This window comes from Gambusia affinis, linkage group LG04 (genome assembly GCF_019740435.1).
Source record: "Gambusia affinis linkage group LG04, SWU_Gaff_1.0, whole genome shotgun sequence".
NCBI lineage: Eukaryota > Metazoa > Chordata > Actinopteri > Cyprinodontiformes > Poeciliidae > Gambusia > Gambusia affinis.
The window spans coordinates 25,950,717-25,967,328 of NC_057871.1; the positions used below are offsets into that span (position 1 = coordinate 25,950,717).

General features: G+C 38.2%; 1 protein-coding gene across 1 annotated transcript; it reads right to left on the minus strand.

The window, feature by feature from the left end:
- Positions 1 to 516: 516 nt before the first annotated feature.
- Positions 517 to 9,966, minus strand: akap8l (A kinase (PRKA) anchor protein 8-like). The gene is made up of 13 exons (XM_044114040.1): positions 9,784 to 9,966; positions 9,045 to 9,083; positions 8,434 to 8,671; positions 6,331 to 6,922; positions 4,517 to 4,625; positions 4,370 to 4,419; positions 3,662 to 3,692; positions 3,483 to 3,573; positions 3,138 to 3,279; positions 2,908 to 3,013; positions 2,689 to 2,819; positions 2,305 to 2,400; positions 517 to 1,630 (listed from the first exon to the last, which is right to left on the minus strand). Exons 1-13 carry the CDS (start codon positions 9,806 to 9,808, stop codon positions 1,184 to 1,186), a joined length of 2,097 nt encoding a protein of 698 aa, XP_043969975.1. The 5' UTR covers positions 9,809 to 9,966; the 3' UTR covers positions 517 to 1,183.
- Positions 9,967 to 16,612: the final 6,646 nt, after the last annotated feature.

The window sequence follows — 16,612 nt, forward strand, 5'->3', positions numbered from 1 at the left end:
ATGTGTTTTTACATGCAAAATATAATATTGTTAGTTAAAATGTTTTTTTTTTAATATACTCATTAAAAAATTTTTATTGGAAATTTATGCAAACCACATGACATAGTTGTAAAGTATGAAAAATGTCTTAAAAACAGATGGGATCCATTTACTAATAAGGTGACATCTGTAGGTAAACTGATCTAGATTTTATTGGAGTATCAGACTAAAAAGAGGCTAATCCATATGCATGATGCATTTTGGAATAATTCCTTTAAACATTTCTCCTTACACTTAATTATATACTACCTTGAGATGATCGCCTCAAATCCAAACAACATAATTTTTAATCAATAGGTCAAACTTAAGCAATTAATAAGGGTTGCGTAAAAAGTTAGAGCACCAAAACACTCAACCATAATGTAGGTTTAAAAAGTAATCTGAAACTTCAAAGTTTAAAGGAACTATTTAAGTTTAGGTTTAATTGAGACACACTTTGAGATACAACAATCCTGAAAGATGGCAAAGAATGAGAGATTTGTTTTGAACAAGTTTATTTCTCAGGTGAAACAAATAGTCACATCTTTTTTTCCCCCCCATCTATTCTGAATGTCAACAGTTAAATTCACTGGAAGATAAAAAGCTCACACTGCTGTAAAATTTCAAATGCAGATCACAAATAGATCAATTCTGGGTCACCATGCAACTACAAAAATAAAATAAAATAAAAAAAAATCTTGGAACGTTACAATACTGATAGCTTGTAAAAGAAATTAGAAATATTTAACAAAAAGGATAAAAGTTTGATATTTTCACAAATATTTTCTTTGAGGTTTAAATAAAAAAAAAAAAAAAAAGAAAGAAATCCAGGTTTTTGTTGCATTGAGAGGGAAGACAGCACAAGCATTTATTGTTCAATTTAAGACTGGAACCAGCAAGGCCACCTGTTTGTCCCGAAAAAAGCTACTTTACAAATTCACCTTAAACATACTGGAACACAGTCATGCATCAGAGTTGCATAAAGGAACGTCGCCACTTTTAGTAGAGCTTAGTGAATAGTAGTACCTGCAGTGGAAAACGTATTCCTAATGCAATAAAAACCAAAGAAAAACAGCAGAAGTATGTACAGCTGATTTAACTGGACTGATTCAGCAGCTGGTCCAGATATATTCACATTAAAACACTCACAGGAAGGAAGGAGAGCTCATTCTTGACATTCCTCCGCTCCTTCCTCGTCGCCATGGAGTCCCTCTTCTCCTTCGTCGTGCACTACGTATCCCTCGTCCTCCTCCTCGCCGATCTCGAAACCTTCTTCTACTCCATGGTTTTCCTGCGTTTCCTCTTCCTGGTTCTCCTGCGTTTCCTCTTCCTGGTTCTCCTGCGTTTCCTCTTCCTGGTTCTCTTCCTCCAGCTGCTGCTGCTCTTCATCCTCCATTTTCTCCTCTTCCTCCCCTGCAGCAGCAGCAGCAGCTGGTTGTTCCCCCTCTGCCTCCTGAGCAGCTTCTCCTTCAGCCACAGACTCATCTTTGACCTCTGGGTTTTCTGGCTGACCTTCAGCCGCCTCCCCGGTGTGCTCCAGCTCTGACACGTCCATCGCCATGGAGTCCTCTGGGTCGTGCTCATCTTGGTTCCCAGTGAATGGGTTCTCACCCTGGCAACGAGACAATACGTCAATGCACATTTACTACAATGGTAATAAGAAAATAAATTACAGTCATGATTACTTTATGAATAGAAAACAGGTTTTCATGTTCAAAGATTTCACATTTCAGTAATAATGGATGAAAAATAACGGTTAACTGTTAATAAAATATGCTTTTTATATGTTTAAAATGTATATTTAAAATGTGTTAATATGTTTTATTAACAGTAAATAAAACATATAGTAAATAAAACAGTAAACAGTAATTTAATGTAATATAATGGTAAATAAAAAGACTAAATAAATAGTAAACAAACAAATCTAATAGTACAAAAAAACTGTAAATAAAATGCTAAAATAGCAAACAAAACATAATTGTTAATAAGCATAACAGTTACCGAAGTAGTTCATTTAACAGTAAATAAATTATTAAAATTATAATGCATAATATAACGGCATATAAATCAAAAATAATACTTAAACAGAAGACAGTATATGAAAATATAATAAAATAGAATTGCAAATATAAAATAGTAAAAGTGAATAAAATAATAATAGTAAGTAAAAAATTCTAAAACATAGCAAATAAAAAAATAGTAAATATATAATAAAACAGGAAAATCAAACAGTGAAAAAAAAAGAGAGAATAAATTCAATGTAAATTAAAAAAATGATTCAGGTACCTTGAGGTAGCTCTCCAGTTTCTTCCCAATCAGTTTGTGGTTGAGGATGCTTCGAGCCACTGATAAACTGCCACGCTTTGCTTGCTCCATCATGCCCTTAAAAACAATGTTTTCACAGATTTTACACAGAGGCCCACAAAAACAAAGGAATTACATGTAAAATATTAATAAGTCTCCACAAAACACTTGCAAGTAAAAGAAAAATGTAGATCTAGAAAAATCAAAACTTTACAGCAGAAGATGGAACGTATTAAAACAATTTGTTTTATACGTTTTCTCCATTGGAGCTCAAGAAAGAAAAGCTTAAAATCACGGTGTGAAACAATAAGCCGAATGCAATTCCAGCGCCGTCAATGATCGGATCAGGTTTCAGGGAGAGCGTACCTTCCGGTTGTAGTTGTGGTCTGGAGACTTGATGTGCTTCTGAATGAGGTGGGGCTGCATGGGAATGAAGAGGTCACAGGCTCCGCAGTGCGCCGCCTCCACCTTCCTCATGAAGTGCTCCATTCCGAGTTCTGAACCGCAGGAGAAAACATCAGCACACAACCGCTGCTGCTGCGTTGTCGTCGTTCTGATGCACTAAAGGCCGAAGGAAGCTCTTACCCCGGGTGAGATCCTGCTCTCTGTATATCTGACAGATGGTGGCGCTGTGGTTCTCCAACTGGCCGACCCTCTCTGCCGTCTTCTTGAATTTGTTCTGCATGTACTCCTACAAAATGACGCACGAAAAACAGCGTTTTTTTTTAAAAATGAGGATTTGAAGGAAACGGATTAATAGGAACCCAGTTTACTTTTTAAAATTGCGAATGAACTTCATGGGCATGCGACGGCACCTGCAGGAAGTCTGTGGTTGGTTTGGACAGCTGGTTGGAGAGGAACTTAAAGTGGTCCTTGTGAAAGCGGCTTTCCAGATGAGCGTCCATTTCTTCCTTGTAGAAGGAGCGAAACTTGCAAACGGAACATGCAAACATCAACCTGCCATGAGAGAGAGAGAAAGAAAATATCAAATCAAAACTACTGATGCCAGGCAAAAACAAAACAAACAAAAGCGCCATATAAACCTACATCCAGAAAATGAAGAATTTTCAAACATTTCTAATAAAGAAAAGGCCTATTTTGCTCACGTAACGAATTAAGAAAATGAAAGTAGATTCATTTATTTAAGCCCCGCCCCTCACCTGTCCATGAAGCCTCTTCTCTTTCTTGCTTTTTGCTGCTTCTCCTGTCCTTGGGTCGGAGGCTTCTTCTTCTCCTCCTGTTTGGCCGTAGCTGAGCAACAGTTCAGACGTAACACGAATGAAAACGGGTTCACGCTTCAAAAATATAGATTCCGACAAAAATATTAATTGGGAATTACCAGTTTTCCCGTCTTCAGAGGGAGTCGCTTCCTGTATTAAATAAAATACATTTGATAAAATATCAAGTTTAGCTTGTGACACACACAGTAATTCCTAATTTTATGTGCTAGTGTTTAAAGTTTATCTTAATGTCACAAGAGCTAATATTTCAGGTGCACCGGTGTGAAATTCTGTGTTCGCACACAATATCATCCAACTCTGATTTAATTTCTGCTAACTGCGACCCATGTTACACTTTTTCATGGCAGCAGGAAAGCCCACTTCCAATCTTTTCACAAAAAAGAAAGAGAAAAAAAATAAACCATTTGTGCCACTTTTTTATGTTGTGTTATTACACACACATCTAGTAGTTTTGCAACCATTTGTAGTTAACATCATTAATGTGACACAGCCCTCATAATTCTACACCAGAAGAAGCCAGATGTAATATATTCGGTTGCAAGCAACCAAAATTGCTCAACTTTATGAGACAAAACAATAATAATCCACAAATGGCGACATCCATGTTTGATTCGATGTGCAGTGCTGTGTGACGTCTTAGTTCTCATTCTGTGAATGCAGGTCACACTGGGGTCAAACCGTTCACACGGGGCTTTGGTTGCAGTCACAGTAAACCAATAATAAATAAATGAGTATGGATTGCAGAAAAATAAATAACAAAAGAAAAATAGGATTGAGCATCAAGACAAAAAGCTTTCCCTATTCACCTCAGTAGCAGCCTCCGGGTTGTTGTCGTCACCTTCTGGGTTTGGTTCTTCTGTTTACGATAGAATAAATAAACAGGCACAGAAAGATGAGACAAGACTGCGAAAATCTCTTTAAAATCATTATATCTCGGATTTCTGAGGAGTAACCTTGCGTTCCCTCCGCCTCTTCGCCCTCCGTCTTGTTCATCTTCGACTCTGGCTCGTCGCCTCCGGTCTTCCTCTTCTTCTGTCCGTCACGCTGTGGCTTTACCTGCTGCTGCGAGGCCAAATTAAAACGACACGACTGGATGAAATAAAATCATGACACATTTCTAGACTTCAACCCGCACTGCATTTCTGTTCTCATCGTCTTGAGAGTTCCTCGCAGAAATGCGGCAGAGGCATGCAAACTACACACCTGCGTTTTGAACTCATTTGACTTTCAGTGTCTTTAGGCATGGGCCGGTTACTGGGTTCAAACAATGACGAAAGATTCTCTATAATCAAAGTTTCTACTGCTTCAACTCCCTCTAATGCCAGAAAAAGTGACAGAAATGAACAGAGTTTATGGAACAAAGAGCAACATTTGCATTACCATTTACCCAGCAGACATTTAAAGAAATGTTTCTATGACAAATGTGTGCAAAACTTTGTCGAAAATGGGTGCAATTGAGACGTTTCCATTAAAAAGAAATGAAAAAAAAAAAAAAAAAAAAAATAAAAAAATCCCACCTGATTAAGTTTGTTAAAGTGGTAAGTCGTAAAAATACTTATGACATTTTGCTAAATACACCAATTTTGAGACAGCGGGGAACATTTTTTGAAGCGTTTCCATTAAGAAAATTTATTTTTGCAATTCCAGTTTACACAGTTTTACAGCCAATGGAAATGCAGCTTCTGGCTTATGACAGACTGGTAATTTTTCTAATTGTGATTTAAGTAGAAATGTAAAAATTTAATAATTTGATGTACAATTGTTATTTTTGGACTCAAGACCATAAAAATTTTGTTAATTTGTGAGAAAATTTTGTTTTTTTCCAGACCCAAATTATGTCCAGTTCTTTCATTTAGGATAACTTTAAAGTGCAAATAAAAACATAAATAAACGGTTTGACAAGACGATATAAAACAATGAAGGAGAAACAACAGGATGAACAGAGATAGAAAGAAAGATTGATGAGAGATTTGATAAAAGACGGCTCAAATATTCAGTGGACAAATGAGTACGGCAAGATGGAAGGACCAAGACACTGACGTTTGAATCACTTTTTAAAGAGTAAAATAAATAAAGTTTGGAAATACAGCTCCTTCTCTCTATTTATCCAGACCTGGAAAACACACATGAAATTCCAACCTTTTCCAGGAACATTTCTCATACCGGCCCATGCCTACTCAGGAGTTCAAATTTCTTTTATTTTCCAATAACGTTCTAGTTTCCGGACGGGTCATGAATGCCCCATTTCGGCTTAACAATTAGTGCAGGTCACCCACAACTTCAACTGGACAAAAAGAAAAAGAGACCCAGCTAGTAAGCAGTACTGTGTGAATTTAGTTAAAAACATAAAACAACAAGACTGTAAATGTTTCTTTAAAATATTCAACTTAAACATGGTATATTTTTAAAAACAAATGAACAAAAAAAAAAAATAATTGCAGTGAAAAAATAACCAACCTGTAGCTAATTAGAAAGCATTAAGCAGCTGGGACTAATTTGTTGCACTTCACTGAACTTTTCAGGCCACTTTAAAATCAAAAGTAGATGAATTTTAGAAGTGCAAACATTTCTTTTACTGTTATTATTACTATTATTTGTGTTATATTTCACAAACTGCTGTAGTTGGAAAGCTAGCATGGATTAGCACGTGGGGCTAATGTTCCAGCTAAGAGTAAAAGAAGGAGGGAGTCAGAAAGGGCTCAGCATTCGCCCAGCGTCTGAGAGGTGGTGGGGTGGGAGGGGTTTTCATTTGGCTGGAGGTACTTACTTTGATGAGGGGTCTCTTGCGGCCTCGCTGGCGACCGCCTCGTGGCCCCCCTCCAAAATGCCTCCCGGGAAAGTCCTGAGGCCCCGGAGCAGAGCCCTGGAAGCCACCGCTCTCGGGGTACATGCGGTTGGACAGGAGGGATGGGAGCTTGCCTCTACCACCTCCTGGAGAGTGGCCCCGGTGGGACTGGCCCCCGCCGCCGCTTCCCCGCAAACCCCCGCTTAGTGGGGTGGGGTCGGACCTGCGGCCGCCAAACCCTCCTGCGGCTCCTCGGGCCCCGGCGCCCCCGCCCCTTCTGGGGGAACGTCGGCCGGCTCCGACCCATCCGCCGCCTCCGGAGCCGCCTCCCTGGCCACCGGCGAAGGAGTCTCTCATATTCGGTCGCATTTTGGCGACGCCATAGGAGGAGGAGGAGGGGCTGTCAAAGCCTCCTCCTCCCCCGAGCCCAATTCCCCCTCCGAAGCCGGAGCCGCCTCGCTGAGTCATCAGCATGCTGTCCCCAAAACCGTAGCTACCGCCGCCAGATCTGTAGAGATCTCGGGAGGAGGAGAGCCCGGAGGGGCGCGAGTCGAAAGACTCGTACTCGTCAAACCTGCAGGAAGGGAGGGAGGGAAGAGGGTTGATAGCACAGCAGAGAGCGAGACAGGCAGGGAGGGCAAGCCAGGATGGAGGTTTCTCCACCTGCTCTTTCCTTCTGCTCAATCATCTTGCTTTCTCAGAGTGTCCTGTCACATCCAGATGTATGCAAAAAGTAAAAAAAAATTAAAATAAAATAACAAGAACCACATTAGATCAAAACGTGATGATCCGAAACTAGCGAGTTTTCAATTTGTGGTCAGCCTTTAGACTTTAAACTCTTGCAGATTAAAGAAATGCAATTTAGTTTGGAGTTTTTTTACTGGCTAAAGGCTGGGAAAGAAAACTCCACCGGCAACGTGTTCAGACAGGGGCAAGCGGTGAAACATCCTGAGATGTGAGCAGATTACACAGAACACCAAAGAAATGGGATGATATATTTATAATGTATATAAAAAGGGGTTGTCATTCATAAATAAAATCTCTGTAAAGCGGTAAACTCGTCGCTCTGGGTAACCTAAAGCCGGAAGACAGGTTAGGTCACATGGAGGATGAGGGAAATAAACCAGAAAATAAAAATTGTCTGGGGAGAAAGTCAAAGGAACTCCTGACTTCAGATGAAAAGAGTTTGTTTTTTTAAACAAATTGAAAGATTTATATATCCACTTCCAACAAAAGCCCATGGCACTACACAAAGATAAGTGTTTAAAGCTGTTTTTTTTAAATCACTAAAGATCAAATCAAAAAAAGAAAAAACAAAAAGATACAGGATCTTCCTGTCAATGTTTCAAGTGGCATTAGAAAACTTAATGGGATCATTTGTAATCCAGCCAAAGCTAATTTTACCCCATGAATACTGACAGAAAGCTCAATAAACTGGACTGGAAATAATCTAATTTCAGGAAATTCATTCACAAAGTTAAACATTACCACACAGCTTCATCTCACACAGTAACATTCCCTCACTGTGTGTGTAATCACTTAAATTCCAAGGAAATTATCACCGTTACTTCTGTGCATTTTTTTCATATTGGGACTTTTTTCTTCCACCCAACTTTTTCATGTTTTTAAAACCCTGTGGAGAATATCAATGGCCATCTACTGGATATATCTTAAATTAGCAAACTATCCCCATGATTGTAAAGGTCATAATACAACACTTTTGTAATAACACCTATTTACTGGTCTTAGGGAATATTCAGATTTTTGGTTCTTAATTTCTCAAAGAAATTAGCTTTTGATTAATTTAACAATAACTTTGAAGAATTTTCGTATTATTGAGTTACATTAACAATGTGTCTTTGGGATAAATTAAGTTTTGTTTTTTTTTTATTTAAAGAAAACTAAAGCTTACCTTATGTGTGTAATCAAAAGACTGAGTTTAATTGAATAATGGAAATAAATACTAATTTATCAAGATTAACTCATAAGTAGGCATCCTTCACACCATTCCTATGCTGTGCATTACAATATATACTGTGGTATTTAAACCTAAAATAAATAAACTAAAAAGGATAACAATGTTACCTGTCTCCTCGAGGACCCCTAAACCCCCCTTCTAACTGTGTGAGCATGTCCAGGCGCTGGTTAATCTTGGCAATGACTGCGTCTGCGTGCGTGCCAGAAGATGTGAGCATAGATCCCCCTGACGGCCCTCTCTTTAGATGGCTTCCGCCGCCGCCACCTCCGCCTCCGTATCCTCCAGCTCCGGAGTCTTTATAACTTCCTCCTGCTCCTCCTCCATACATGTCAAAACCACCAGAACCTTCAAAAGTGAAAGGAAACAAAAACAAGAATCATCCCTATTCCAACATCCCTTAATAACTGGCTTGGACATTTGATTTTGAAAAGGCAGTGATATGCATTTCTCAGGCACATCATGCTATTACATACCACTATCAAGTAACTATGTTAACTTCAGTTAATATAGAAATGCTGCAGAAATTGGGCCTCTGTCTCTTTAAGAAACTCCGACTTCATGAAGTTTAAAGCATTTCACAACACTACCATCCAACTTGCTTGTCATACACGCACTATGGCATGCATTAGTTGTGCATTAAATACCCTTAAGCAATGAAAATGTGTAACAATGCACTTCAGTCTGCTACTAAGGTTTGTTTGATTATTAACTTCCTCACCTCTGTTTCCTGAGCTTCCGCTTCCCCAACTGGAATAACCTGCAAAAAAAAAAAGAAAGAAAGAAAGAAAATGCGTAAGTATGAGGAAACCAACACATACCTTTGTTTACTTTAGACTTGTTTGTAAAATATTATAGCACAAAGAGGAAAAAAAGTAAAGAAAAATAATCAATTTCATAATAACCGTCATCAAATGATGGACCAATACGTGACCAACATAAACGACCTAACAAGTATTTTGACCAGACGATACATTTAAATTTCCCCTGTGCACTGAAGCGGCCATTTTAACATTCAGTGTTTAAACTTAGGCTTTTTAAATGCCAGCTCCTGTTCTAAATATTGAACACCATAATCCTCACACAGCACCACTATATCATTCACAGCTAAAAAATAAAAATAAAACATAACAGCAAAGCAGAATCATGATCGCTAACGACAACGGTGCTGTCACGTTCATGCTAGCGAAAAGGCCTATGGTAGAACTAGCAACATATCGTAAGTTTGAATTAAAACTGCCAAGTTAATTATGGACAATAGAACACCAAACAACGTCCGTTAGCAATATTTAACTTCTTTGTTTAAAGCTACAGCTAGTGGGCCTCGTTAGCTTAGCTGGGAAGCTACAAATGTGCATAACCACAGCTAGCACAATGTAGCTGCTTTCTATTCGGTAACACGGAGAAATACTGTTTTTTTTTTTAAGAACAAAAGTACTAAACAATCTGTGGATATTTACCAGAGCCGTAACCTCTGTTGTCCATGGTACTTTTAGTCCACCGCTTAAAAAGCGCAGTTGAAACCAACGGCCAAATGTGAGTAGGTCGACGTTGTTGCTCTGCGACAGGATGGAGCAAACTGATTGGAGCGGTTACTCCACACAAAACGGGATGTGAGTCCAACCACGTGACCAACCAGGCCCAAAGAGAGGTATTATGTAAAAATCGACGTTTTTTTTTTTTTTTTTTTTTATATTATGTTATACTGTTATTCCGTCATCAAAAACATACCTGGAGTTCTTCTTTGTGTATTTTATGCAAGTTTGTGGAATTGTTGAATTTCCCATGGCAGCCGTTAAGGGGTGCCTAAAAGCTTGTTTACACAAAGGACTGCCTATTTACGCAAAGCAACGTCTATGCCAGAGAGTACAGAAATAAAATGTTGTGAAGACTGCATTGTAGTGCTTAGCCTCGCCGCTAGGTGGCACGACAGTTTTGTGAGTAGTATTTTGTTCAAAATGCTGTTCAAGAAGCAGTGCAGATCAGCAGAAGTTGATTTCCTAGGTAGTTTTGTGGTTTTATGAGAGTGTGCGTCCATAAGACTGGTAAGTTACAGTCTATGTATGGTGAAGTAAGATAATATGTGTATTTTATTACCTTGGACATTTCCTGTTTACTCAATTTTTCCAGAACAAGCGATAGCTAAGCTAAGTTCTACTCTAAAATTGTGAATCTTATTATGTTTACTTGCTCTCTTTCACTTTATTTAACTTTATTAGCAACTGAAACTGGACAAGAAGAACTGGACAAACTCCAGACTTTCTACGAGGAGCTTCGCTCTAAGTTTGAAGCTGACATTGCTCTGGTGAGGCAGGAGGCCGAGACGCAGAAGTTTTGTGACAGAGGGCTAGCGAGGAACAGCAGCTCTTTGAGATCCAAAGACCCATCCCAAATGATGTATTTGACAAAATGTTGAGCGAGATCAAACTCCTGCAAAGCAGCAAGAAAGGTTTGCAGAAACTTCTGTACCAGATTAGACTTTCATACAAAGAACTGAACCGCAAGTATGAAAAAGATGTTCCTGGACTGAAACAAGAGGTGGAAATATATCAGAACATCTTGGACCAGGAGAGAAAAGCCAATTCAGAAAGAGCAGAGCAGGACCTCCAGCAAATGGGCAAACTGAGAGCTGAGAAGGATTGTCTCTTTGAAGAAATGACAATAGAGTTTGAGACACTGCAGGAGAAATTCAGTGGGTTGATATGTAGTACTATTGGAGACGACAAATAGCCCTCATACGTTTCAAACGGTTTGACCTAATGCTAATGAAAAGGACTACAAAGACGCCATATCTGTAGTTCTAACTAGCACTCAGTTAAAACAGAGAGCTGAGCTGCCATTTAGAACTACTGGCTGTTTTGCCAGTAAATAACTCATTTAACAACAATTCTATGTGAAGCTTACCTAAAATTTCAAGATAAAAGCCTCAATATCCCTCTGAGGATAGTCACAGATTGAATTCCATGTATTTCTGAAAAATTTCTGAGCTCAGCGCACACCATCTTTTTCTCATCACTGTTTTGACTGTGAGTGAGGTAGAGATATGAATCGCGGTACTATCAGAGACGACAAATAGTCCTCTCAGACTCGTCAAATGATTTTAAAATACGTAGCACGGTTCCCGAACGGGAAGGTGTTATTCGGACTGCTTTTCTCAGTCAAACTGGCTGGCTCAAAGAAATCGAAGCCTGACAGACAGGCTTCATTACCATAACAACAGAACAAAGCCAGAGTTGAGCAGCTCATTAGGACTACAAAAACGCATCACTGTAGTTCTAACAATGGCAGAACATACAGGTTAGAACTACAACATGGCAGAACTGTCAGTTACTACAGAGGAGGAATGAGCTGGCTTTTAGAACTACTTGTGTTTTGGGCATTATAGAACTAATTTTAACGAACCATTATTACACACAGGGTTAGTGTGGCAATTTTAAATTAATCTTCATAAAAATGTCAAAATAAAAGCTTTTACAACAGTTATTGCTCTGTTGAGCATTATATAAGTTATTTAACCCAATCACTGTTACTCATGGGATTAGTTTGGACATTTAAAATTAAGCTTAGTTAAAATAGAACATGCAAACCTGCCATACTAAAAATCAGGAGGAGCGCGACAGAAGGAACATGCTGAGAGTCAAAATAAGGTGCAACAATGATTTTTAGCCTGATGTCTGCGTTGACTTTTGGTCATTTCAGCACGACGTCGTTTCCCTTCGGTGCAGATGTCGCAGCTTGGTAAAATTGGTTGTCTTGGGAGATTGGCGAAGTTTGGTTAAATCGTCCCCTGGGACAGATGTCTTTCCATGGGTCCGGTCTTGTAATGCCACTTTTGTCAGAGAAGTTGAGTTTTTGGGATCAACTGTCTCCTTTTCAGAGCAAACTTCCTCAGCCGGAGAAGTTTGCTCTTTGGAAAAATCTGAAAAATCGTTCCCTAGCAGGGCAGTCTCTACCTGGCTATTGTCTCCTAATGTCTTACTTGTCAAATCAGAAAACTCTCCCTGAAAACTCACACATTGGCTTGATAAATCACAGTAAACTCCCCCAGCTGAGGAAGTTTGTTCTTCAGAAAGAGTGGAGAACTCATTTCCTACTAAAGCGGTCTCTTCAAAGGTACTGTCCTCTGAAAACTCGCTGCTAACATCTGCTGCGTTTTCCCTGCTACGTCCTCCCAGCTGGAGGAGAGACAGTGCACTCGTTCTGAGAGCTAATATTTTTCTCAGAGCATGGTTTTTTCTCACAGAAAGATATTCATCGAACTCGTCATATTCGGTGCACTCGTCCTGATAGTTACTGGTTTCAAATTTGATACCAGGAAGTAGTTTGTTAAAAACCTTCCTCACTCCTGTGGTGACCAAATATCCAGTGGCAAAAGTCAGAGGGGGAAAAAAAAGTGCCCAAACCTTTTTCCATACTAAACTTTGAAAAACACTGTGCTAATGGCGGAAGAGCTGCTTGTATAATACCTGATGTTTTGAGATGGAGGCATTCATAACTCTAGATGTATGACATAGATCTATGTAGGCCTGTGGCGATAAACGATAAATCAATTAATCATACATAAATTAAAACTATTGACGTCATTTTAATTATCGCCTTTATTGTCTCTTCCGGCGTTTTTCTCTTTCTGTTGACACTAAATGAAAAAGGCTCAACTCCGGTGCTCTCGACTGACCCTCCCTTCATTTCCTCAGTGTAACGTCCAGTTCACACTACACGATCTTAGAACTGTCGGCCGATTGTCGGCCCATTTTCAAAACCCGAGAGATCACACATTAACCGACAGAAATCCTGTCGGTTAATGTCGGGTTCGATGTGCAGTGTGATGTCCAACAATGAGCACAAAATAATGGCTAAAAGTCCAGCTAACTAATTTTAAAACCAGGCATTAATAAATTCTTTACTGCAATCTACCTGCAGTGCACGTGGCTCTAGTGTCAGGATAACGTCCTGACTGAATGAAAATCATTATAATCTATTTATGTCACGTTAACGAAGAACAGCTGAAAAGTTACCAGGTTCATCAACTGGTAGCGAAATCGCTCCAACTCCTCCCCTCGTCATTTCTATATTCTTTGAATGAAATGTTTTATAAACATTAATGTTGTTTCCACATATCATCTCCAATGTCCGCTGGACTTCGGGTTGCGCTGTTTCAGCTGTTTGGGATTCCCCTCTGTAATTTCCCCTCAGAAAGCAGGAGGAGAATCCGAGCTTTCTGATTGGCTACCTGTCACATTCAACAGGCTGCGTTAACGATCCCAGTCGGGGAAAACCCCTGATTTAGATCTGAGCGCCACAACGATCTACCATAACACACTACAGGATGATCACAAGAGACAATCTTAGAACACCCAATGTTCTAAGATTGTCATAAGGGGAAAATGTAGGTGTGAACTAACGTGTAGTGTGAACTATTGCATCAGGTAGTCGGATGTGCCCATATTCTCTATTTAAATCTAATGATTACTGAAAGGCAATATGGTATACAGACTTCTTAATCTGCACTCTTTTGGTTAAATGCTGTATTTATTTACACTTTGGTGTTTTTTATTCAAGTACATTTTTATTAATGGAGACTGAGAATCCACTTTTGTTTTTGGTTGTTTTGATTATCAGTTCCAGTGTTAAGTGATATTTTGAAAATAAAGTGCATCTATCTTTGGCAGGAAATCTCATGCATTATTATGTCATTTCCATTAACTCAGTGTACAAAGGTCTTCAAACAATATTATTATCTATTGCAATATTTTTTTGAGACAATTAATCGCTCAGCAAAATTTGCTATTGTAACAGGCCTAGATCAATGTTATAGAAGATGTCATAGCTACAATGACCTCACTGTAGTTCTGGGAGAATGTCTTGCTTCTGATCATTGCTATGGAAACGGTCAGGTCAGTTCTGCATGACTCAAACTATTAACCCTTTGCAACTGCGTCAATCATTGGAGGCGAATGATTAATCATGAGAGATGTTGGAAGATTATATTTCAGGAGGCTGGGGATTAAAACAGGGATTTTAATAGTTAAATATAAAGTTTAGATTGACCATGGTATATTAAAACCATTAGGATTTTTTTTAATCATTCTATCAGGCTTAAAATTTTGAATCATGACTTAAAAATATCTTAAAAGTAAAATTTAATTACAGGCATTTGCTGCTGATATTATAAAATGTGACAAGAAATTTTGCTTCTTGGAGAAGAGCTACAAAGAAATAATTTTGGTTTAATAATTTTATAACTGTTACTACAGAGGAGGGCTGAGTTGGCAGTTAGAAAACTACAAAGATGGAGGAACTCTGACTTACTACAGAAAGACTGAATGTTGGAGCTACAGACACGGCAGAATGTTTTGAGTGTTATATAACTGATTTAACCCAACCACTGTTACACATCGGATTAGTGTTTCCATTTAAAATGAAGTTTACTGAAAATTTCAAAATAAAAGCCTCAATATTGTAGTAGCCTGTATTATCTTGTTCTTTCAGGTTAATGTGCTGCCTTGCACAGCAAGCCAATGCATTAGCATTAGCACAAATATTAGCATTTCACTTCCTCCCACTATGAGCCTTTTCCCTAACATAAGCATGTTAGATATTTCTTATACATTAGCTATGTTTAGTATACTCAAAGGAGGAAGTGAATGTAAGACAGCATGCTAGTGATTCCCAAATGCTACTGAAAACATTCACGCTAACATTAGCATTTTGCCTAATTTCAACTGATACACTTACTTTATCATACTCAATGCTGCAAGTCCATGTTAGTCAACATTCTTGTGATTCTCCACATGCTACAGTGTAATTTTTTTAGCTTAGCTTAGCATTGATGCTAATTTTTAGCATCAGAACGCTGGGTCCAAACCGACCAGCACACTTTGGCACTTTAGATTTCTTCAGTGTAACTTGTTGTAGATATTATTGTAAATAAAATGAAATAAAAAAAACCTTCTATACAAGAAATTGGCTTTGGTAAGGCAAAAGTCATTACAAATACTCTAAGCATTTTGAAATTCAAATAAACGTTATGAAATAATTGTTTCTGAAAGTACAACACGTAAATCAGTTTTGTATATTATCAAATTTAATCAAAACACAGTTATCAGAATCATTGATTGGTGCCGACTGATTCAAAGGCAGTGCAAAAGTTATACATAAATATAAATATTGTACATGATACTTTCTGTAAGCAGTGAAGGAACACTGGCAGATTTGTGCCTAAAATTCAATTTAAGTGAAGCTCAAAAATACTTTATTGATCCCAAAGCAAAATTAAATGAATGCTTGCAAAACGGTTGAAAATGGTTCTAAGTTAAATATGTGTTGATATCAAACAGGTTAATACATAAAGGCAATGTTATTAAGCACAAGCATAATTATTTAAAGGACAATTTAACAAGAAAACTATTTTTGTTTTTCATCAGCATACACAATCCTGTTAAAACTCAAGAACTTTGAGATTTAAAAACTGAAGTAGTACTTTGTTTAAGCACCATTTTGACTAAATAGAGTTTGATTGAATTTTCTTCAATTATATCAATGATATATGAAATAAGGCTCAGTTATCCTAATAGGACGTTCCTTACATTTTCATATTTGCCATCTGTTGATGCAGGTAACAATCCACTATATACACTATGTAACAGTAAAGTCAATCAAAAATAACTGGAGAAAATCTTTTTTTAAAAACACTGGACGTATTTTGTTTGTTTCTTTTTCTTCTGAATTGATAAAAATGTCAAACATCAACAGTCCTGCTAAGCGGTTAAAGTAGCTGCAGCAATTTCCAACAAGCTCTGGTTGATTTCTACACGTGAAAACAATCTGCTCTGCATGACTGGACTGAGAAAAAGGGTTCGATTTCAGGAATAGGAGGAACCAAACTGGAAGTTTCTACACAGAAACAACACAAAGGCACTGCATGCCTGGTAGGAACAGGATATCATGTTGCTCTTTTTCAGATGGAGAAATTTTGAAAGCTAGATTAAAACCCTTCTGTTATGTTCGTTTCTGAGGTGCAGCAATAATGTTCGTGGGTCAATTTGTCCCAGGGAATGTTTAAGCATGCAATAGTGTCAGAAACCACAAAATAACTCCAAAACACTTTGCTTCTGATTATTAACTCCAGTAGTAACCATTTCATTTCAATCAATATTTGTGCAATGATGTTTTTTTATTTCCCAGAAATTAAGAATCAATGACGACAACCAACTCATTTACTCATTTGGACATAAAAAGTGGAATTTACATTTTTTATGTCCACTGATAAAAACCTGGACACAGAAAAAC

Excerpts from the sequence above, each read along its gene's own strand:
- akap8l (XM_044114040.1), bottom strand. The coding sequence starts at position 9,808 with ATGGACAACAGAGGTTACGGCTCTG. Across the intron at positions 3,693-4,369 it reads ACCCGGAGGCTGCTACTGAG|GAAGCGACTCCCTCTGAAGA; the intron begins GTGAATAGGGAA and ends TATTTAATACAG. Across the intron at positions 2,401-2,688 it reads ACCACAACTACAACCGGAAG|GGCATGATGGAGCAAGCAAA; the intron begins GTACGCTCTCCC and ends ATTGTTTTTAAG.